This window comes from Rhinolophus ferrumequinum, chromosome 9, assembly GCF_004115265.2.
Source record: "Rhinolophus ferrumequinum isolate MPI-CBG mRhiFer1 chromosome 9, mRhiFer1_v1.p, whole genome shotgun sequence".
Classification (NCBI taxonomy): Eukaryota; Metazoa; Chordata; class Mammalia; order Chiroptera; family Rhinolophidae; genus Rhinolophus; species Rhinolophus ferrumequinum.
In genome coordinates, this window is record NC_046292.1 from 88,840,948 (window position 1) to 88,863,970 (window position 23,023).

At 40.6% G+C, this 23,023-nt stretch overlaps 1 protein-coding gene across 2 annotated transcripts; it reads left to right on the plus strand.

Annotated features, from left to right (window-relative positions):
- Positions 1-11,566: 11,566 nt before the first annotated feature.
- On the plus strand, positions 11,567-21,622 carry RPP40 (ribonuclease P/MRP subunit p40). 2 transcript variants are annotated; one of them, XM_033113266.1, is made up of 8 exons: positions 11,567-11,732; positions 13,349-13,493; positions 14,938-15,006; positions 15,996-16,091; positions 16,804-16,929; positions 19,285-19,480; positions 19,605-19,739; positions 20,828-21,621. In XM_033113266.1, exons 1-8 carry the CDS (start codon positions 11,610-11,612, stop codon positions 21,024-21,026), a joined length of 1,089 nt encoding a protein of 362 aa, XP_032969157.1. In that variant the 5' UTR covers positions 11,567-11,609; the 3' UTR covers positions 21,027-21,621. The 2 variants fall into 2 exon arrangements, with proteins under 2 accessions (XP_032969157.1, XP_032969159.1); XM_033113268.1 differs by lacking the exon at positions 11,567-11,732 and adding an exon at positions 11,786-12,463 and having other exon boundaries at positions 20,828-21,622.
- Positions 21,623-23,023: the final 1,401 nt, after the last annotated feature.

The following is a 23,023-nucleotide window of genomic DNA, read 5'->3' on the forward strand; positions in this document are numbered from 1 at the left end:
GGGGGCTGGATGGATAAGAAACCATTCCCTTACATGCTGCCAAGAGACTCACTTCAGATTGAAAGACACACACACAGACTGAAAGTAAAAGGATGGAAGACGATATTTCATGAAAATGGAAACAAAACAAACAAACAACAAACAAAGCTGGGTAGCAATACTTACACCAGAGAAAATAGACTAAAACAAAGGCTATAACAAGAGAAAGAAAGACCCAGCAAACCCACTTCTGGTTATTTTTTGAAGAAAACCAAAACATTATTTTAAGGGGACTTGTGCATCCATATGTTCATTGCAGCATTGTTTACCATGACTGAGATGTGGAAGTAACCTGGGTGTCCATCGATGGATAAAGTCTAAAGAGGAAGTGGTATATATGAAGTCTGACAATTTAGTTCACAAACTCATCCTAGAAAAAGTGCTACATCCCTCATTGCTGAATATCACTATGATCACCTTTAAAGTACTCTCCTTGGGAAGCTATGCACCAATGCCAGTGCCTATTTCACCCTTCAAAGCAATTTTGGAACTCTTTTTCTGGAATGGCCATCAAAGCTGCCATTGTATTCCCTTTGATGTCCTGAATGTCATCAAAATGTCTTCCTTTCAATATTTTCTTTATCTTTGGGTAAAGAAAGAAGTCATTGGGGGCCATATCAGGTGAGTAGGGAGGGTGTTCCAATACAGTTATTTGTTTACTGGCTGTAAACTCCCTCACAGACAGTGCCGCAGTGCCGTGTGAGGTGGTGCACTGTCGTGATGCAAGAGCCATTAATTGTTGGTGAAAAATTCAGATCGTTTTTATCTAACTTTTTCATGTAGCCTTTTCAGGACTTCCAAGTAGCAAACTTGGTTAACTGTTTGTCCAGTTGGTACAAATTCATAATGAATAATCCCTCTGATATCAAAAAAGGTTAGCAACATTGTTTTGACTCTTGATTTGGACTGATGGAAATTTTTTGGTGGTGGAGAATCGGCTGACTTCCATTGTGCACTTAGATGCTTTTTTTCAGTGTCATATTGGTATACCCATGTTTCATCACCAGTGATAATATGGCCCAAAACATCGTCTTGCCTCTCCAAAAGGTCTTAGCATACTTCGACTCTCCTTTGCTTTTGTTCATTGTTGAGGTCCTTCAGGACCATTTTTGCATATACCTTTCTCATGTCAAGATTTTCAGTTAAGATTCTCCTAACTGTTTCTCTATCGACGTTGACTTGGTCTTCTATGTTTCTCACAGTCAGCTGATGATTTTGATGCACAATTTGATGAATTTTTGCAATGTTTTCATCAGTTCTGCTCATTATTGTCCGCCCTGACCTCTCTTCATCAGTGATGCGTTCTCTATCTTCAGGAAAACATTTAACCCATTTGTACACTGCCATTTTCTTCATGGCATTATCCCCATAAACTTGGACTAACATGTCCTTCATTTCACTTCCACTGTTGCCAAGTTTAATGTTTGTTCGTTGCTCTAATTCAAGCTCAGATATTTTCACTACAGCACACAAAAACATGCAATGACAATAATGAACACCATTCAGCAAGACACCGCCATGTATTGACAAGAACACAGCTGTGAGACACAGATATACCAAGGTTATGAAACCTTACCAAGCTCTGTGTACAGAGCTGCCAATGTAAGTGCACAGTGGCAAGTTCGCGAACTGAATTGTCAGACCTCATATATACAATGGAATATTTCTCAGCCATCTAAGTTCTCGCCATCTGCAGTGGCATGGATGGACCTGGAGGTTTGTGCTGAGTGAAATATATCAGAAAGAGAAAGACAGAAGCAATGTTATTTAGCTTATGTGTGGAACCTAAAGAACAAAATAAACAGTATACAACTATGTAACACAAAGAAACAAAGTACTGAGATATTTTATTCTTAAAAAGGGTGAAGTTTATGTGAGTGTATTTATCCAAACTCTACAGTTAATATCTGTGCCTTTCAATGTATGTACATCTTACCACATGAATAACAAAACCTACAAAATAATAATAAAGTGAGGGGTGAGTAACAGGTTGAATAATAGATGAGACAAAAATGGCAGATAATTAGTAGTTGTTGAAGTGGGGTGACAGGTCTATTATATAACATTTTGTCATTTTGTATATGCATAAATTTTTCTGTAATTTGTTTATAAAAAGACAAAATTGAGGGGCAGCTGGATGGCTCAGTTGGTTAGAGCGTGTGCTCTTAACAACAAGGTTGCCAGTTCAATTCCCGCATGGGATGGTGGGATGCGCCCCCTGCAACTAAAGATTGAAAACTGCAACCGGACTTGGAGCTGAGCTGCACCCTCCACAACTAGATTGAAGGACAATGACTTGGAGCTGATGGGCCCTGGAGAAATGCACTGTTCCCCAATATTCACCAATAAAAATTTTAAAAAAAGATAAAACTGATATACAGCATTAGCCATTATGATATTGGTGACCTTTGTGGAGAAGGGAGGGAGAAAGTGATTGTCAGGGGGCCTGAGCAAAGTGGTTATAGGTCTTGGTGACACTAGTGTATTCACTCTGTAACAATTCATCAAGATTTACATGAATAATTTCTGCATATATTTCATTATGCATGTTATACATCAATAAAAATTTAAATATTACATATATTACATAGTATTTGCACAAAAATCCTAACTCAGTATCTCAGAATAACAGCAGCATGTTGTTCTGTTTCATTTTAAAGTGGAACATGTACACTCATAGCATCATCAGGTGGATTTTAAATTTCCAAAGTATTTATTAATGTCCTAACCCTTGGGTGATCCCCTGGGGTCTCTCAATTTTTGCCTCAGTTTGGTAAGTGGAATGGGTTTGATTTTTTTTTTTTTTAATTAAGGACACCAGTCATATTGGATTAGGATCTACTCCAGTGACCTCATTTAATCTTTTTTTTTTTTTTTTTTTTTTTTAGATCTGAGTTTTTTTTTTTTTTTTTTTTTTTTTTTTTTAAGATTTTTTTTTTTTTTTTATTGGGGAAGGGGAACAAGACTTTATTGGAGAACAATGTGTACTTTCAGGACTTTTTTCCAAGTCAAGTTGTTGTCTTTTCAATCTTAGTTGTGGAAGGTGCCGTTCAGCTTCAAGTTATTGTCCTTTCAGTCTTAGTTGTGGAGGGCGCAGCTCAGCTCCAGATCCAGTTGAAGTAGGCGCAGCCCACCATCCCTTGAGGGAGTCGAACCGGCAACCTTGTGGTTGAAAGGACACGCTCCAACCAACTGAGCCATCTGGGAGCTCAGCGGCAGCTCAGCTCAAGGTGCCGTGTTCAATCTTAGTTGCAGGGGGCAGAGCCCACCATCCCTTGCGGGAGTCGAGGGATTGAACTGTCAACCTTGTGGCTGAGAGCCCACTGGCCCATGTGGGAATCGAACTGGCAGCCTTCGGAGTTAGGAGCATGGAGCTCTAACTGCCTGAGTCACTGGGCCGGCCCGGTTTTGATTTTTTATGAGGCAATTTTTTTTTCCAGATAAGTCCTGCCCCCCAGTGATGCCCACCAAGGCCATAACCCCTAACTCAGTGCCTTTCACATCGTGTACACTCAGTACCTGTGGAACTGGGTTGAATCAGGTTGAATTGGGTTGAAGTAGCAGAGGTTGCCCTGGCAAGGATAGTACATAGGTAATGCAGGTAAGGCTGAAAGGCTACAAGTCAGCAGCAAATGTTTTTACATTTACTTGATAAACAATTTGCAAGTAGTTCACCAAAAGATGTTGGTTAAAGCAGTGGTTTTCAGCTTCAGCCACACATTGTAATTACCTGGAGAACTATAGAAAATACTGATGCCCAGGCCCCACTTCAGGGATTCAGACTTAACTCGTCTGTTGCAACTTGGGTTTGGGGAATTTTAAAAGCCCCCACCCCAGATGACTCTAATGTGCAGCCAGGAGTGAGAACCGCAGATTCAGGGTAGGAATGCATTAGCTGCAAGTGATGTCCGTGTGTGCTATGGGGGGGGGGGGTCTTAGAAAACAGCTATGTCCTGTTAAAATGAACAGACTGCTTCAAGATTACTCAGCCATTTGGCTAAATTGTAGCAGGAGGAAATGTCTGCCAGTTGACCTATCTTTATGTCATTTGCTTTCAGAGTAAGAGGTTGTTTCAGGAACAGTTAGTTGTTTGATTTAGTCTGTGTTGAAAATCATAAGTAGCCTGCAAATACCAAAAAGGGATGAAAATAATTTGCAAATTTGTTGAGTGCATTATACACATTTTCACATTTCTCCTGTGATTAGAAATGAAAACTATATTGCTGAGGCCTTGGTTTCCTAGTCAGTCATCAGCTATTCCAAGTCTCTCCAATCACTCTAGCATTATCTCGAGGGGATTACTCCCAGTGGTGCAGGGTACTAAATGGACTGAAATCTCAGAGGAATCCTGCTTCTACTGCAGAAGCATCTTTCTTCAGAACCCCAAATGATTAGGGAGGCTGCAGGAGGAGAGTGGTCTAGTGGGGGTGCATGGGCTCTGGAGTCAGGTGGAGTTGACCCTGAGTCTCAGCCCAGTCACTTATTACCTCTGGGGCTTTGGACAAGTTTCTTGACTTGGAACAGTTATATACACCTTGTCTGCAAGAAAAGGAATAATGATAGTGATTACAAAGACAACAGTTGTTCTTTGCCCCTCCCTGTACTCATGCCTGTTGCAATGTGATTTTACAGCCACCCCCATGAGAGACAGAATCTGTCCCTCCACACTTTGCATCAGGGCTGCCCTTATCAGCTCTTGCCAGTAGGATGCAGAGGCTATGACAGCGTGCCAGCATTGGATTAACTAGACTGAAAAGGTCTTAGATGCTTCTGCTTTCTCTTTCAGAACACAGCCATCTCCATGAGAACAAGCCCATGTTAGCCTCCTGGAGGATGAGCCACCACTGGGAATAGAACCATGGTGCCTGGTCGACAGCCAGCTCACCCCCAGAAGCAGAGCCCCCCAGTATACCAGCAGCTGCCACACACACATGAAGTAGCTCAGCTGGGAGCAGAAAAATGGTCCAGCTGAACCCAGCCTGACTGCTGACCCGCTCAGTCATGAACTAGCTAAGCACTGGGTGGTTTGTGATGCAGCAATAGCTAATACATACACCCACTGCAGACAGGATGCCAGGATTCAACGATGTGTTAATTACAAGTTACTTGGCTAACAGTAGGCACCCATTGATGCTGATTTCCTTTTCCCCTTATTTAAAGTTGGATCTCTTGAGTTATACATAAATACATGTAAACATGTGTGCATGTAATTAAATTCACACCTCATGCCACAGGAGGAAATAGACAAGAGTCTGATCTCTAGAGCCCAAGGTCAGATTGCAAAATAAGAAATTTGCCTTTAATTATTCCCTCCAAATCTGAACAGGGGATGTCAAGGCCACGGACAGATCTGACTACATGGGGTTCCCTTCTCTTGGGGCCTCATCTTCCTTTCACTGCTGTCTGATCTCAGAAAGGGGCAATGGAACCACGCCAAGAAGCAGTGGTCACCCGTTGGAAACTTCCTGCTTGCACCCCTCTGCTCCCTCTCAGGACACGATCTGTCTCCATGTTGGGTCTGAGGAATAGTTCCCTCACGTCTGGCTGAGATGGGGGTTCAGGAATTCTACCTCTCTGAAGTCAGGGGGAATGACAGCCCTTAGACCTGCACTTCCAATGTGGCAGCCACTCACCACATGTACTGAGCACTTGAAATGTGGCTGGTCTGAATTATTATGTACTAGATGTATAAAATAGAGTGAATTTCAAGATATTTTACACACAAAAAATGTAAACTATTTCGTTAATAATTTTATATTGATTTCACATTAAAATAATATTTGGGATATATTGGGTTAAATTATATTATTACAATCAATTTCACTTGTTTCTTTTTATTTTCTTTAATGTGATTACTAGACCTTTTCAAATCTCAGGCTGCCTCCTCAGAAGACCAGAGGGCAAGAAGATGATGAAATCTGAAATTTTTGAATCATTTGTCGTTTTATCGTTTCCATTTGTGAATAAAAGATTTAATAAAGCTTTTTACCCTCATATAACCTTAAGTTGAAGGTTTAATATTAAAATACCTATCCTACATGCGTTTCAACATCGTGCTAGGACCCGCCATTGTTTCGCAGGGCGCTGCAGCCATGTGGAGACACTGTCCTCATCCTTAAGCCTTTACTATTTGGAGAGCTCAAGGATTGGCTGCAGGACCCTGTTTTCAGGTTTCTTAGACTTTCTTCCTCCAGTGTGATTAAAGAACAAGGCCAAAATTAAGTTTGAAGCTCTCAGAAACCAAAGGATTTGTCTTTCTGTGCTGTGGCTTACCAGCATTTTTAGTTTCTATTATCAGAAATACCAATTGCAGGTCGCAGCCGGGAAAAAGACCATGAGGAATTGAGAGGCACATTGCACCTAATCTGCACAGGCACGTGCACTGCTAAAAAGGGCCATAACTTCCAAAAATCTCTTAAGTTTTCAAGACTTAGTCCACACCAAGCATTAGACTGACAGCGCCCTGTGCCGCCAATGGTGTTGAAAGGTGACTACAGATGCTGAATCCAGGGCAGACAGGACTGTGTGCTGTAAAGGGAGCCACACATCACAGAAACACGAAGTCACACTTCAGGTAAAGCAAGCACTTTGACCAAGATTAGTTGACTCAAGGCAACTTCATTCTTTTTCTTTCCCAATAAACATTTTCAGGGTCAGAAGCCCAGACTCCACGTAGCAATGTTTTGATGACTGCTCAGCACTGAATACAAGAGGAATAAAGGAGATGAAACCCACACTTTAATTGTAAACAAATGTTGTCAGTGAAAACATTTCAGATCCGTAAGTCCATGTATCTATTAATCATCACAGTAATCTGAAATGCAAGGAAATGATACAGCATGTGTCACTTATAGGTTTCTTTTTCTCTTGTCCCCTCTTCATTTAAACATCTAAAGTTCCTAAGTACATAGATACTCTTTATGAGAAAAAAAAAGAAGAAACTCCCATTGATATCAATGTAAACATTTAATATTGGACAATCAGTTTTTTCATTTTCTATTTTGTCTGTATTGCTAAAGAGGCAAAGATATACAATTCTATATCTTAGATATTGCATTTTTGTAAAGACTGAATGTAATAAGCTTCATTCCTTCAATTATTAACAATAATTACAATTTGCCCGTTCTCTGCAGAATACACTTCCAGGAACTGTGGGGATGTGGAAAAGAAATAAATATTGTTTCTATGAGATGGTAAGTCCCTTGAAGGCAAGGACAGGAGATGGTCTCTCTGGTCCTTAGCAGTGTCTGGCACACCGCAGGCACTGCAGAGGTTGATGACTGCCTGAATGAATGAATACGGTACTTCCAATGGGCAGGAAGTCCCGCCCACACCTGGCACTGCGGTTGGCCATGTACACACGGACACTGCCTGGACCCCCACTCCGAGAATTACACTTGCAGCACACCACTTCCTCCCTGCAGCCCAGGGCAATGACTCCAGCTGTTGGAGAATTGGGGGACTTATCTCACCCCATGCTCTTATCTCACCTTCTTTCTTCCCCTCAAGTCTGTATCCAAGCTACCCTTCCACTTGAGTCGTTCCACTGCTCAAAGCTCCAGTCATTCTACCTGAAGCAGCTCTCCTCTTGCCTTTCTTCCCTCCCCCATCCCTGCTGCTGTATTGCTTTCTTTCATCAGTTTTTGTCTCCTTTCCTTGTAAAATAACTCTTCTACCACTTTCTACCTCATTGGCATTTATTTGGGAATCAGAAATTCACCCCACAGCTTAATATTCCATTTTTGGAATAAGTCAGTCACACTCTGGAACAAGCACCAGTGCCATCCACCTCCAGAGATCTTGAAAGTAGTTTAAGATCTTTTAGAACCTCCAGAGAAATCTTAATCTTTCCCATTTCCTTCTAGTCAAGCTTTTTTTTCCTCAAGTACCAGCATTGAAAATAAAGTTTTAAAAATTATTGTGCCAGCAAGAAAAGGAATGAAGTACTGATTATGTTGTCATATAAATGAACCTTGAAAACATTGTGCTAAGTGAAGGGAATCAGTCACAAATGTCTATTTATTATGATTCCATTTATATGAACTGTCCAGCAAAGACAAATCTACAGAGACAGAAAGCAGATTAGTGGTAGCTTAGGGCCTGGAGAGGACAGTGGGGAGGGTAGGAGGGTGATAGCTAAGGGTGTTCCTTTTTGAGGTGATGAAAATGTCCTAAAATTGACTGTGGTGTTGGTTGTATATATCTGTGAATATACTAAAAACCGTTAAATTGTACACTATAAATGAGTGAACTGTACAGTATAGAATTGTGTCTCAATAAAGTTGTTTTAAAATTTTAAAAATTATTATGAACTATTTCATACATTCAAAATTATATATATACATACATATATATGTTCATATATCCTGTACCTGTCACCTGCCTCATAAATACAACTTCACTGGTTTTGAAGACACGTGCGTGTCCTTCCCAATACAACCCCTTTGTGTTCTGCTTTTTCTCTATATTGAGATATAGTTGACATATAACATTATTAGTGTTCTGCTTTTAAAATACTCCTTCATTTGTACACTTCCATGTACTGACATAGCCTACATAGTTGTCATTTTTAATGTTTGTGTGCTTCACTGATTTCCAACCAGTCAGAGGGAGGACAGCTGAGGAGAGAGGAAATATCGTCTGACTTTGCACCTTGAGCAGAACTTCTGAGATTCAAGTCCTCTCATGGGGTGGACCATGGAGTATCGTTGGGGGCCATTCGTTTTTTTCCCTTGCAGCTGCTAGATCCAGTTTCCACTCTGTGTGCCATCAGAGGGCGGTTTTGTTTTTGTATACCAATAAGGGTCCATTTGTGGTGGCTGCCTGGAGTCCTGCACTGGAAAGAGCGCTGAGGTCAAGTTCAGGTTCGGCAGGACGGAAGCCTCTGATTTATTACAGGCATCTGCAAGTCAGTTCCCAGCACTGACGTCACTGCTACTCTGACTTGTAAGGAGGCGATGTTAAATGCATCCAGGGCGGTGCTGGGCACCAAAAAACAGGACTTAGTCACTCCAGGAGCTTCTGAGCTGAAGAGCTCTCTCCTTCCACGACTGCATATTGCTAGCTATATTTCCACATATATTTATAGCACTGCAATTGTGTTTTGGATTTGCACCCTGACCCAGGAATTAATTTATTTAAAAGAGTATTTCAACGTTTTCAAGGAGTTGAGCATCTTTAAATTCTGGTTATTTCTAATTTTATTGCACTGTAACCCCAAAATGTGGTATGTAAAATTTTTGCCCTTTTAGATTTACTAAGAATATTTTTATGTTTTTTAAGAATACAAAGGTATTTTTATTTCTTTGCAAGTCTGTTGACTTAGTTTTTAAAAACAAAATCATTTTGTTACTATATAGTGTGTGTATATATTATGGTTTTGTTTCCTGTGCTTTTTTCCCTTTTTTAGCCATTTTTTTTTCTGGCCCTTCATTCTCTCTTAGAGTTTTCTTTCTATGCCCTATGCTCTAGATCTAATACCTGTTTGTCAGTTAAGGTTGCTTTCAGTTCTAGAAACCAGGAAATCTGACACACAATAGTATGAACAAGGCTATGGTAGGAGGCCACAGAGGTGGGCGGGGACCAGGTTATCTAAGCTTTTATGCTACTGCAGTGAGAAGCCAGTAGCAGGTTTAAATGGGGGGTGGAGGGAGGTGGCATATATCATGTTTTTCATGTGTTCAAGAGATCATGCTGGGTGCTGAGTGGAGAGTAGACTGTAGGAGGGCAAGACAGGAAGCAGGGTCAGGAGGATGTGCCTGGCAGCAGACCAGAAAAAGAGGAAGGTGGCTGAAACTGGTAGTAGGAATGGAGAGAATGAAAAGAGACTGCAATCAGGATGCATGTTGAGGCAGAGCCAACAGAGGATTGCATATGGGGTGTGAAGGGAAGAAGAGTCAGGCATAACTCCTGAGTGTTCCCCACAGGGAAGAGAATCCAGGCAGTTTTCAGCATATAGATGTATTGAAAGCTGAGACTGCAGGATCATTCTGAATGGTCAGGCAGGGAAGAGAAGGGGGCTGAGAATCACTAGAGATCTTCTGGTGGAGGAGCAGGAGCAGGAAGAGGAGCTGAGTAAGGTGTGGGGGAGATCCAAGAGATGGAGGGGGTGGGTCTCAAAAATCCAGAGGAAAGTGTTTCAAGAAGGAATATTTTGAAATGTACCCAGGGATCATTACAGACACAGAACTCTGGGAAGGCAGGCTGAAAGGACTCCTCAGGCCCAAATTTACTTGAAGCTACAGCTTTAATCTATAAAATAAATGGACTTTTGCCTTCTGTTTCATAATACAGGCACACCCCGCCACAGAACAAATCCTCAAATAATGTATCCCTGGAAAGACACCTCTGTGTTTTGAATACCCAAACTACATAGCAGGTATTTATCGCTCAACACATTTTTCAGCTGTATATATATATATATATATATATATATATATATACAGCTGTATATATTTATATATATATATAAAATTTATATTGAGTCTTCAAAATTTAATAAAACTTAGTTTAGTGGCTTGCTAGAAAAGCTTCATCTTGCTCCCAAATACAGAATCACACTATACTTTGCAAAGCTTTGGAGTATCAACAAGAGATGAATATATCTGACGTGGCTGCTTTTGGAAAGGCCACTGATACTTAATTGTGACCAAGAAGCAATGTTTTAGGCATTTTACATCCAAATATATTTGTAGCTTATGTCTAGGTGCTGTATTGTGATTTAGGAAATTGGTAGATTTTTTCAATTGACTTGCTATTCCTTATAATTTTTTCCATTGAAAATAGGTTTTCCTTATTTTTTCCAGAGACAGCCTGACATTTCAGGCACAGGTTACTCACAACTGGCAAGGGATCTTCTAGCTTTGTCTTAAACTTTTAATACTTACCTTGTAAATTACTTAACTTGGGTTCTTCCAAATTTTATAGTCAAATTAATGCTCCAGAAAGTTGTACCACATATTCTACTGTTTGGTATCCTCTCTGCACAGAATTGGGGCTGTGCATACTTCAGTTTGAGAAGCAACTAGTCAGGTAGTACTTGAAGTTTATCAGAAAAATTAAATGGAAAAATAAATTATTACTGTAACCCCAACAGCAATAAATACTAAGAGGTTCCGGAAGGATAATTAAAAAGGGGTCTTAAAAGTGGTTCCAAAGGCGTCTTAGTGTAGTGCGGAAAACAGAAATTGGGTATTACCTTCCTAAACAAACTTCCTAACAGTTTAGGAAAGAGCAAGGTGGGGGTGGCGCTCATAGGGAGGATTTATGGCGAGACAGAAGTTGGGAGGGATGGAGGGTTTGGAGAGAAAGGTGGCTTTGGAATGACAAGTTCCATGTTCCCAGGTACCAGGTAATTCCATTTGACTCAGCGAACTTACGGTGCCAGGTACCCGTTAGTGAGTTTCTACTTGGATCCCAAAGAAGCCTGGGGCAGCCGGCACCGCCAGCTCCACCCCGACCTGGGGTCGGCCTCAAAGAGCGCCGCCGGGCCGCACTGCGCATGGCTCAGGGGCGGGGCGAAGGGAAGGGGCGGCGCGCCAGGCCCGCGGAGGTTCTGTGGCAGGGAAAGCATGGCCACCCTGCGCGGGCTGAGAGAGGTACCCCGGCACTTGCTGGTCTGCGAGAAATCCAACTTCGGCCACGACAAGTCGCGCCACCGGCATCTTGTGGAGACGCACTACCATAATTATAGGGTGAGTCGGGCCGCCCTCGGCTCGCGAGCTGGAGAGGCTTGAGAGGATCTGTACTCCGCTCTGCGTGGCGGGCCCGCCCTCGGCGCTGGGGGGCGGGGCCCTTCGCCGGGAGTGCTGGGAGCTGTAGTCTCTAAACGGGTCGGAGCTGGTTGCTGGCGGACCAGCCGGATTACAACTCCCAGGATGCGCCGCGAGCGGCGCGGTATCGGCCCTGGGGGAGACCTGGGCGGTGTGCGCCGGTAGCACGTTCCTCCCGTCCCTTCCCCGGCCCATTTGCAGAGCATCCCGGGGAGGGATGTGAGGGGCAGGGCCGCGACTGTTGCGAAGTGCAGCCGCCGGCCGGCCTCGTACAACTCGCTTTTTCCCCACATCGAAACCAGACTCGCCTCTTCCCCACCGCCTAATTCCTTCTCCCACCCGTGTGCCTGTGGATTTTTCAGAGCATCGTGCGGAGTCTACGCCCAGATAACGACTTGCTTTTCTAAACTGCTTATGGAAACTGGATTGATAGCTGAGAAACTTTCCACTTTGCCTGCCTGCTGCCCTATGTGTACTCAAGACACACTGTGCTATTTCGGCAGCTTTGGGGAGAAATTCGCTGTGATGGCCCCGCTAGCGAGCACAACCAAGAGTTTTAACAGGGTGGTAACAATGGCTGTTGTTGCTTCGTGAAAATGTCACCCTCAGGGGTGCCTTTTCCTCAGATGTGAAAGTCGAGGCATCTCAGTGAGGTTAATTATTGGTTTATCCAGGATCTGTTGTGAGTGGAGGAGAACAACCCAGATTCCCAGTCAAGTGTCTATAGGGCTGTTTTCACCAACCCATTTAAGTGGTGAGACCTCCAAAAAAATCAATCTCAAGATGATAATGGTTTAAGCCTTTAGCACGTTAAATTGATCAGCCTGATCAAAACTCAGGCCCGACTGGCCTGTTTCTCAGAGACTCAAGTGCTGACTCTGGCCCTTCCGGGACAGACTGGTGTGTCGGCAGCTTTGGGAGAGTGATTTTCAATGTGTGGAGCCTTGGGCAGCGTGTGAAACCCGTTAGGTTTTAACATCTCCGCTTTGGATGGAAAAACTACTCACAGATAGTAGTCAGGGACGTATGCCTTAACTCGCCAGGTCTGATCTGTAGAATTTTTCTGTCTATAAAATAGAAACATCCAGTAGCACTTCTGCTTCCATGTACCCTACTAATAATTGGTTCTGAAGAGGTAAATTCCTTATGCTCTAAGAGACATTTCCTGTGATTCAAACCCGCGACCAGGATAAACAAATTTAGGGATATTCAATTGTCCTATTTTCCCTAAAAATTAGTAAAAGGAACAGGACATATTTATAATGCTTCTTTGTAAAAAAATAAAATACTAGCACGACATTTCCATTATTTATTTGTTTTTTGGGGGTCATTCTCCTTCCTATACGATATTTGAATACAGAAATGAAAACTTGAATTGTCAGGTGTTTCTTTTCTTGAGATTGGTAAGTTAATTAATGAGAGTTTTGTAGAAATCTCTGGCGGTATAGTTAGCAGCCTTCATGATCTATATCATCGCTAAAATCCTGGGTGTTCAGCTACGTGAAAATAAAACTTGTTTATATTACACATTCCAATAGGTTTCATTTCTGATTCCTGAATGTGGTATACTGTCAAAAGAACTCAAAAACCTGGTCATGGAAACTGGATCCTATTACTTTGTGAAGAATTTACCTGTTCATGAGTTAATTACACAGGAATTCATCAATACCTTTGTAAAGAAAGGTAAGAAAAACCATGCAGTGTCTGTGAACGTGGCAAGATGAGGAAGTATGGTTAGATCACATCACAACACAAGGGTTTTTCTCTTGTGTTAAATCGGGCCTATGGAAATAGTCCGTGTGGTCAAGTGCATGCATTACTCTCCCCATTCCTCAGTATTCTTGCCCTGCTCTTCCACATGCTTTCATTAGGTGGTGGTTTCCGATGACATTTGTCCACAGGTGTTGCTTGGGGTTATTGTAACATGAAGGCATCCCTCATCTTAAAATAAAGATTAGTGAAGAGGAAACCCTTTTGATCTGTGTATTCAAATTCGGTGCTGTTGGGTATGTGCCTCCAAAGAACAGTATGCTCCCAGTACCATGTTTCCCGGAAAATAAGACCGGGTCTTACAGTAATATTTGCTCCAGAAGACGCATTAGGGCTTATGTTCGGGGGAATGTCATCCCAAAAAATCATGCTCGGGCTCATTTTTTGGTTAGGTCTTATTTTCGGGGAAGCACAGTAGTTCCCACAACAGATATCTGAAAGGTTGGTTTCGGATAGCAGCTGTTCACAGTGGTTTGGTGTCTTCTGCTTAGACTTGGTTCTGAAGAGGTAAATTCGCACCCTCCTCTGCTCACCCCATTCCCAGTCGTGTCTGGTGGGTGGATTGGATTATTCCAGTTGTTTCCTAGGAGCCACTTGTTTGAAACTATTTCAGAAAATCTTTCGGGATCGCACCCTCACACCGCACGTTACTGCACTTATAAGTAAGCAAGCCACTTACTTAGCTTGCGGTCAGACCGTGTTTTCCTCTCCAGTGGAGAATCCTAGTTCCTGGTAGCTCCTCTCACTCTGATGTTGCTGGGGCTGCTTATGAAGCTGGGCGTCTTGTCTTTGGTCTCATCGACATTGTTCCTTTCATCTGTTTTGAAGTTTGATGCTACTTTTTTAATATTAATAGTGTGGACACTGGCTATAGTAGGCACTTTTACATATCTTACCCAATTTAAACCCTTGCCACAACTCTATGAAATATGCCTGTGATCCCCATTTTACAGGTGAGGAAATTGAGGCTGGGAGAGATTAAGTAGTTTTCTTAACTTCTCACAAGTTCCTGGCTCATTTTGATTTTTAACCTGGAACTGTGCCTCTCAGGTGTGCACACTTACCTAGTATTCCACTTTGTGCCTTTCTGCCAGCATCCCCAAGGCACACATGCCATCCTGTGTCCATTTCCTGCTTGATAGTAGTCAGCTTATACGAACAGGTCTTGGGCGGGGGTTGAACTAACTGCTTGGCCTTTCGTGTTCTCCAGGTTAGCATTGGCAGGTTTTAGGTTTACTGAGTGAGCTGGAGCAGTGATTTGGATGATTTATTATCACGTAGAAATAATCCACTGACTTTTTGCAGGTCTGTTTTTTTTTTCCTTGCCTTAATTTTTCCTCTGGGCTTTCTCTTACAGGTTCATGCTATGCACTAACATACAATACAAATATTGATGAAGATAATACTGTTGCCCTGCTGCCAAATGGTAACAACACTCAGTTTTTTCTTTTTTGTTTAATTTTAGAAGAAATAGATACTGTAAAAAAAAGAAGGCAAATCATACAGATGTATATAAAGTGAAGGTTCCCCCCTCTCATCCCTATTTCTTCCAAACTCATTCCCTTTCTCAAAAGGAACTGTTGTTAATAGGTAAATGTTCATTTTTATAGACATTGTCTATGAATTTATACATACACATAAAGGTGCCTTTTTTTTTTTAACAAATTACGTCATATTATATTGTTTCTCAATTTGCTTTTTTCCCAAGCTATATATCATAGACATCTTTCCATATCAGTGCATATAGTTCTAATTTACTATTTTTAATGTCTTGAAGGTATCCCAAAGAAGAGGTATACAGTGGCTTATTTATTCCTTCTTCAGTAAAACTTAAATAAATTTCTAGTTTCACTATTGTAAATAATATCTTTGTATGTATAATGTATAAACAATACCCTTCAATTATAAATAAGATGTTTGTGTATATAAGTAATATCCTTATATTATAAATAAGATCTTTGTATGCAATTTATTGCACTGACACCTAACTGCTCAATTTGCCTTTCCTTTTTTTTTTTTTTCTAAAGATTTTTATCGGGGAAGGAGAACAGTGCGTATTTCCAGGACTTTAATGGGGAATAGTGTGTTTTTCCCAGGACGCTCCAAGTCAAGTTGTTATCCTTCAATCTTAGTTGTGGAGGGCGCAGCTCAGCTCCAAGTCCAGTCACTGTTTTTCAGTCTAGTTGCAGGGGCCGCAGCCCACCATCTCATGCGGGAGTCGAGCCGGCAACCTTGTTGTTAAGAGCACGCGCTCTAACCAACTGAGCCATCCGGCTGCCTCTCGGCAGCTCAGCGGCAGCTCAGCTCAACGTGCGGCGTTCAATCTTAGTTGCGGGGGTGCCTTGCTTTCTTTTAGTCAGTAAACATTAAGTCATATTTTTGACATCTCTTTTATGAGAATTATTTAATTCATAGGGAAATTAATTTTATCACTGGATAAAGACACTTATGAAGAAACTGGACTTCAAGGTCATCCATCTCAGTATTTTGGCAGAAAAATAATGAAATTTAGTAAGTATTACGCTTGCTCTATCAGTTTCGAACAAGGTAGTAATCTTGTAGCAATTTAAATTTAAATGTTTGAATTGCCTCTGTTCTCATTGTTCAGAAAAAGTATGGGTTCTTCTTGTCTTTAAAGCTTCTGACTCAAGGGACTCTCGGTTGGACCTCAGAGAGGATAAGATAAAGCTGTTGTACCTATTTCTCTTCAGCTGTAGGCTGCATCTTATAAAGGTTATAGAATTGGAATGGTCCATTAGATATTTATGTTTTGGGTCAAACATTCAAAGTAATGAACCCAAGGTAAGAGTCTATAACTTGTTCTCAATAAAGAATTTCCTTTGATTTTCCTAAGTCCCTGATCACAAGTAGAAATGTACTTATGAGTGAGGAGATGTGGTTCTGCTGTCAGTGTCTGGCTTGAGCATCAGTGGTTAAGGCTGCTGCCTCCATACTTAGAGGTGACTTCCCAAGGACCTCTGCCCTAGGTCTTTGACCTAAGAAAATATAAATGAAAAACATCTTTTATTAGTTCCCAATGCTAGAAATGCCCATTGAAGGCAAAGTTTTGATTTGGTAATCCAAAGAGAGTGCAGAACAAAGTAAAATTTGCTATCCATAAAGTTTCCAAAAATTCTGATTTTTTTTTTAATGTAACACTTTTTCCACAGTGCAAACTGTTTATATGTGAATGAAATATTTATTCCTCTTTCCATTTTTTAAGTTGTTTCCATTGATTTGATGGACTTATCTTTTAAGCCGGATTCTAAGAAGTATGAAAGAATATTGTGGTCCTTCAAAGAAAAGAAGCCACTGAAATTTGATTTTCTTCTGACTTGGCATCATACAGGTATGAAGAATAAGTTATGAAATAATATAGTGATTTTGAAATCTAATTGTTAATTAAAGGAGAATTGTTAATTAATGGATAATTGAATAGTGATTCATCCCTATGGTCAAGGATAGTATGTTCATATACATGTAAACATTATTTAGGAAGCTGCTTTGGCCTGTCTGACAGCCCAAGAACCACACTGTGTTTCCCTGAAAATGAGACCTAGCTGGACCATCAGCCCTAATGCATCTTTTGGAGCAAAAATTAGTATAAGACCCAGTGTTATTTTACTATAAGAGTGGGTATATAATATAACAAAACATGACATAACAAACATAGCATAACAATATATACCGGGTCTTATATTAATTTTTGCTCCAAAAGACGCATTAGAGCTGATGGACCGGCTAGGTCTTATTTTCGGGGATACACGGTAGTTTAGGATAATCTCTGAGTGCAGCCATCTGCCTCCATCTCCTTGGGTTATGTGTAGATCCAAAGATCTTGAGAGTGGCTACAGAGCAGCTAATGTTTATCTGTTTCTCCCCTTCCTTCCTCAAGCTTATCTCAAACAGCCTTGGCTGTAATGTTTTCAAATAATACCAACTATAGTTATATATACAAACTTCTTATTCATTATTGCATGGTAAAAGCAGGCATACCATTTTAAAGGTTACATTAAATTTGTTGCAGTTTTTAATTGAGTAGAACACTAAATTTAATTCAGAGTTTCATGGTCACCAAACATGTTAATCTACTTACAATTGCCATGTGCCTTGCTCCTTGTAGAAGTGCTTTTGGCCCATCGCAAGATTATAATGAATCTCATCATCACAATTCTGATGGCGTAGTTCTCTCTTTTGGAGACAGGGAAGCACATAGGTCCATTTTAGAGATATGCCCATCTGTCTATCCCTCATGGGAAGTTTCTGGTCACTGGGTGCTCCAGGTTGCTTGCATGAGTCCTGAGTATGTAATACTTCAGTGCTTCTCCTTCTACTTACGGTAGAAATCCAAGAAGGCAGAGAGGTGGACTGACGTTTCAGTCACGTGGAGTTGTCATTGAGAACCATCTGTGCATTGGGTTCTGGAAGGCTGTGTGTTCCTAAGATTCCTAATTATTTTAAGAGCTTGTCAGGAACTATGAAAGGTCTGAGATTTTACCCTCATTGCAGGGTAAGAAGTTAGCCCGCACAGTCTCATGTATGCTGACAGAAGACATGAAACTCCTGAGTTGGAGGCAAAAGACTTATGAGTTGTGATCAAAAAATACGGTGAATGTTTAAATTAAAAAAAAAAAACACATCTATTACAGCAAAGGACACATTGTCATTAATCCTCCTCAAAATATCCTGTCGTTCTTGCCACTTTCTGAAGCAGTTCTGGAAGTCCTCGTTCACGAGTGTCTTTAGTTGCACCGTTGTGGCTGCCTTGATGTCCTGAATCGATTCAAAACGTTTTCCTTTTATGGTCATTCTGACTTTGGGGAAGAGCCAGAAGTCACACGGTGCCAGATCTGGTGAATAAGGTGGATTAGGACACACTGTAATGTTTATATTTGACAGAAATTGCCATACCGGAAGTGATGTGTGACAAATCGCGTTGTCACAATGGAGGATGAAGTAAAGACACTCATGAAAGAGGACTTCCAGAACTGCTTCAGAAAGTGGCAAGAATGATGGGATAAGTGTGTTCGAAGCAAGGGGGAGTATTTTGAGGGGGATTAATGGCAATGCGTTTTTTACTATAATAATTTTTTTTTAATTTAAACATTCACTATATCTTTTGATCACACTTCATAATTTTTCACATTGGTATCAGTGGCCAGAGTCTCAGCATTTGCACCAGTTCACTAAGTCCCAATTCCTACAGGGTGGGCCAGGTGATGCTGGCACAGACAATAGGTTATGTTACAGGAGAGGAACTTGGAGCTTAAGGAACTCAAATCTTTTATACCTTTGCCCTGGAGGGAGGGAGGGAGACATTACTTCCATTAGACTAGACAGTAGGCAAGCCTGCCCTTTGCTCCAGAGGGGACCACTGTTTCTCTCTTCCAGGGCTATTGGAAAGTCCTTGAAGATACACTGGATTACTGCGATTACAAAGACCAGCCTGAATGAGATTCTGTCATCTTTCAGTTTCTTTTCCATTTCCTTTATAGAGATTGTGCAAATATGCTCCTCTGTCTGTAAAATTCACTAATTTTATTTGTCCATAAGTACTGTTTTGGTTTTATTTATTAAGTCGAAATTATCTTATTACAACAAATGATGAAACTAGTATGGGTTGAATCTGATGGTATGGGGTAGTTTTAGGGATTCATTGAACTTGTTTACAATATTCAAATGGTCCTATATGGTTTCTTTTAAGGTGTAGAAGAATCGATGATGTCATACTTTTGCAATTACCAAATTCATGAACATCAGCCAAAAATAGCAGTGAGCACGGTGACAGATCTGCAGTGCCCAGTACTGCAGAGCAGTGAGCTTAGGGGAGAGCCGGAGGTGTCGTGCAGTGCTGGGGAGCTCCTCGATTGGCTGGGCGCCGTCTTCTGTAACGCTAAATTGTGCGTATGAGAGCTCCTGCGCCTCGCAGGGCTCTGGCTGGCTTCTTGTTTTTCATAGGGGCTTAGTACTTTGAAAGTGATTATGTGCCTGATATAAATATTTTCTCTTCTTTTTTTGTGACAGAAATAATGAGCCTAATAGTTTCATATCAACTTATTGTTGTCCTCAGCCAAGCACAGTGGTGGCAAAAGCTTATTTGTGTACAATCACTGGTTTCATACTTCCAGAGAAGATATGTCTCCTGTTGGAACAGCTGTGGTAAGAACACATTTTGCCTTTTCTATCTTGCTTGTCTGTGCCAATGTGACATTTTAGGGACAGTGCTACTGCTCTGAATTTCAGGGTCCTCTTACGTTTCCCTTTTTTTTCTTGCTGGGGCTCACAGTGTAGTAACATTATCATCTTAAATGACATAATTATCCGTGGTGATAGGAAAATGTTATCGCCGTGTACTTGGCCTTATGAAAAGACAAAGAGCAGGGCTTAACTGCTTCTTGAAAGTAAACTGCTCATTTTTCTTGCTCTCCCGGACCATTTTGGTGCAATTGAAGTTACAATGCCACTTAAGAAACTAGCAATACTCTATAGAAGACATTATGACCTCTCTTAAATATTGGAGTTCTGCAAAATGTTTCATTTTGAAACGGTGCGAAAAAGGAGTTAACCATCTCTGAATCCACATCATATCTAGGATCTGTTCTAGCTCTAACATCCTGTGAATCACTGGCATCAGTAATATGCTCAGGATTGTATAACATAGTATTAATTTTTTATTTGGGAAGTATTACAGAAATAAAATGCTAAGTTGTATCTAATGTCAGGAAACTCAAATCCCATATTGAAAAAACTGCAAAGTAAGAATAGTATTTTCTCAGACTTTACTTTGAAAATGTCTGAGATTGATGTCTTGAGGGTTTTCCTCTTCAAACCCAGCATTCTTTTTCACATTTATTAGTTTATGCTTTGATTTTCCTCAATAAGAAGGTTGAATTTTTAAAAACCTGATAAATTATTCTGCAGTGTTGCAGTTAACAGAGACTCTGAAAACAGCACTGTGAAAGGGAGGGAAACTATTATATACATTTTTGTTTTTTGAATCCTACATGATCTTCCACAATGAAGGCAGGAAAAGCTAAAGTTTGTTTTGTGTATTGTATATTGGTTAACCTTTGTTGAATTCACAATATAACATAAGGAATTTAATTTGCATCTCCTATTTTATAAATAAAAGCTAAGGTCCAAGCTTCATTGGACCATCAGAAATATCACTTATCCTAAGTAAGTAAAAAAAAAATCTGAACATTCTTAACTCTCCCTGTTTGTTAAGAATTATCTTTCTTTTTCAGTCACTACTTTGATGAACCAAAGTTAGCTCCTTGGGTTACGTTGTCAGTTCAAGGCTTTGCAGACAGCCCTGTTTCATGGAGAGAAAATGAACATGGTTTTCGAAAAGGAGGAGAACATTTATACAACTTTGTGATTTTTAATAATCAGGACTATTGGCTTCAGATGGCTGTTGGAGCAAATGATGACTGTCCACCATAAAAATGCAAAATTTATAGTCATGTTTATTTATGTATATGCTTTTAAGATTTCTGAATGGTAAAAGGACTGTGTGTTCACTCACGCTTGTGTTATGGTGTCATATCTTAGGTAAGCATCTATTAGCATTACGCTCTGGACTTGGGGCCCATCCTGTGACTGCTGCTGGGCCTGTCACCCAGCGAATAGCTCACAGTTGATTTCTCCCTGTCAATATAAACACAGGGGTATGGGTGACTACATGGTAGAGTGGGCCAGGGAACAGGGATTATGGGATCATTGAGTAAGATGTGTGCTGTTACTCAGGGACTTGATTACAACTTTTTCACATAATAAAAAGATATCCTCATATCATATTTACCAGCGCTCGTCTCTGCATTAGTGTTGTTCATGTATTACCTCGTTTATTTCTCACATGAATCCTATGAGAAGGCAGGCACAGAGTATAAATAAGCTATCGAGGTCACACTGCTTGTGTATCTGAGATTTGATCTCAGGTCAGCTGGTTCCTAAGTGTGTGTTCTCACTCTCCTGCTTCTGGATCAGAAGGGATAGCTGAATACTATTAGGTTGGTGCAAAAGTAATTGCAATTTTTGCAATTATTTTTAAACCACAATTACTTTTGCACCAACCTAATATATATATATTGTTAAAGAACAAGTTGAAAGAATTGTTTTTCCAGCTGTGTGGCTGATAAGGACTAGCTTAAAACAACTAAAATTTCTGGAATACATATCAAAAATCATTATTTAAATGTATCAATGAGCTGCAAATAAAAAATTCTCAAAGACTCAATAAATAAAAAAAATTTAATGGAAATAGAAACCCAAAGATATAACTAGGGCACTGAGGCCACTTTTTACACTTAGGATCTTTGCCACACGTCAAATCGAACTTTGCTTTTTACAGCCTGAGGTGGGGCTAGGGGCAGTAGAATAGCAAACAAAGCTGAGGGCCTACCCAAGGTAAATGGCTAATAAGAGACTTCATAAAGTTGTGACCCCAAAAAGATAGAGTAAGGATCAACCATGAATAAACCTGTCTGCCTCCCCGTCACCTCCCTTGTCCCCCAGGACAGCAAGGAAGATTGCTTGTCCTGAGGAAAAATACCTCCCCTGAGAGAATACACACACACATACACACACACATACATATACACAGAGGGTGCCAAAAAAAGGTATACATATTTTAAGAAAGGAAAAAATTGTATTAAAATTGTAATACTAAATATGTATTGGTAACAAAAAATGAATACAAGTCATGTATATACATTTTTTTGGGACACCTGGTATATCTCCACAAACAGCCCATAACCTGGTTTGTTCACACAACCTGGGTAGTCTAAAGTCTCAAGCTGGTAATTTTTCTTTTTTTTCATGTCTTTTCTCCCTTTCTTTCTCTTTCGCTCTTTCTTTGTTTCTTTTTTCTTTCTTTTTATCTCTTCCTTCTACCTTCTACCCTCTCCTACCTCTCTCCTCCCCACTAGAAAATAATTTTTATTGAGGCACCACCTGCTGCACAATCTGTTCCTGATATTAAGCTTCTTTTTCCTTTCCAATTTTGTCTTTCTTAATTTTGTCCCATCAGTGCTTTCTTCTCCACAGTCTGGAAGTGGCTTTGGCCAAACTTGGAGATGACATCAATGATCTTAAAGTCAGTCTTTTTTAGGGCCTTGTGTTTGGTTTGTACCTCAAACTGGAAATTTAAGTGATGCCAAGTTTTTAGTGCCTTCCAGGTGACTGGCAGAAGCAAAACAGATTGTCCTCAGAGGAACTCAGAGATAGTTTCAAGAAATATAAGTTCACAGTAAAAAAAATCACAAACAGGTAAAATAGTCAAGCAGAAATAATGGACAGAAGGAACAGGCTTACAAAGACTTTTATTAGAGTTACCAAACACAATATGAAGTATATTTTATATTTAAAGAAATAAGGGGGATCAAAGAGTATGCATGTAAAAATAACCAAGCAAATTTGGAAAAGTGTGGGAGTCTAGGAAT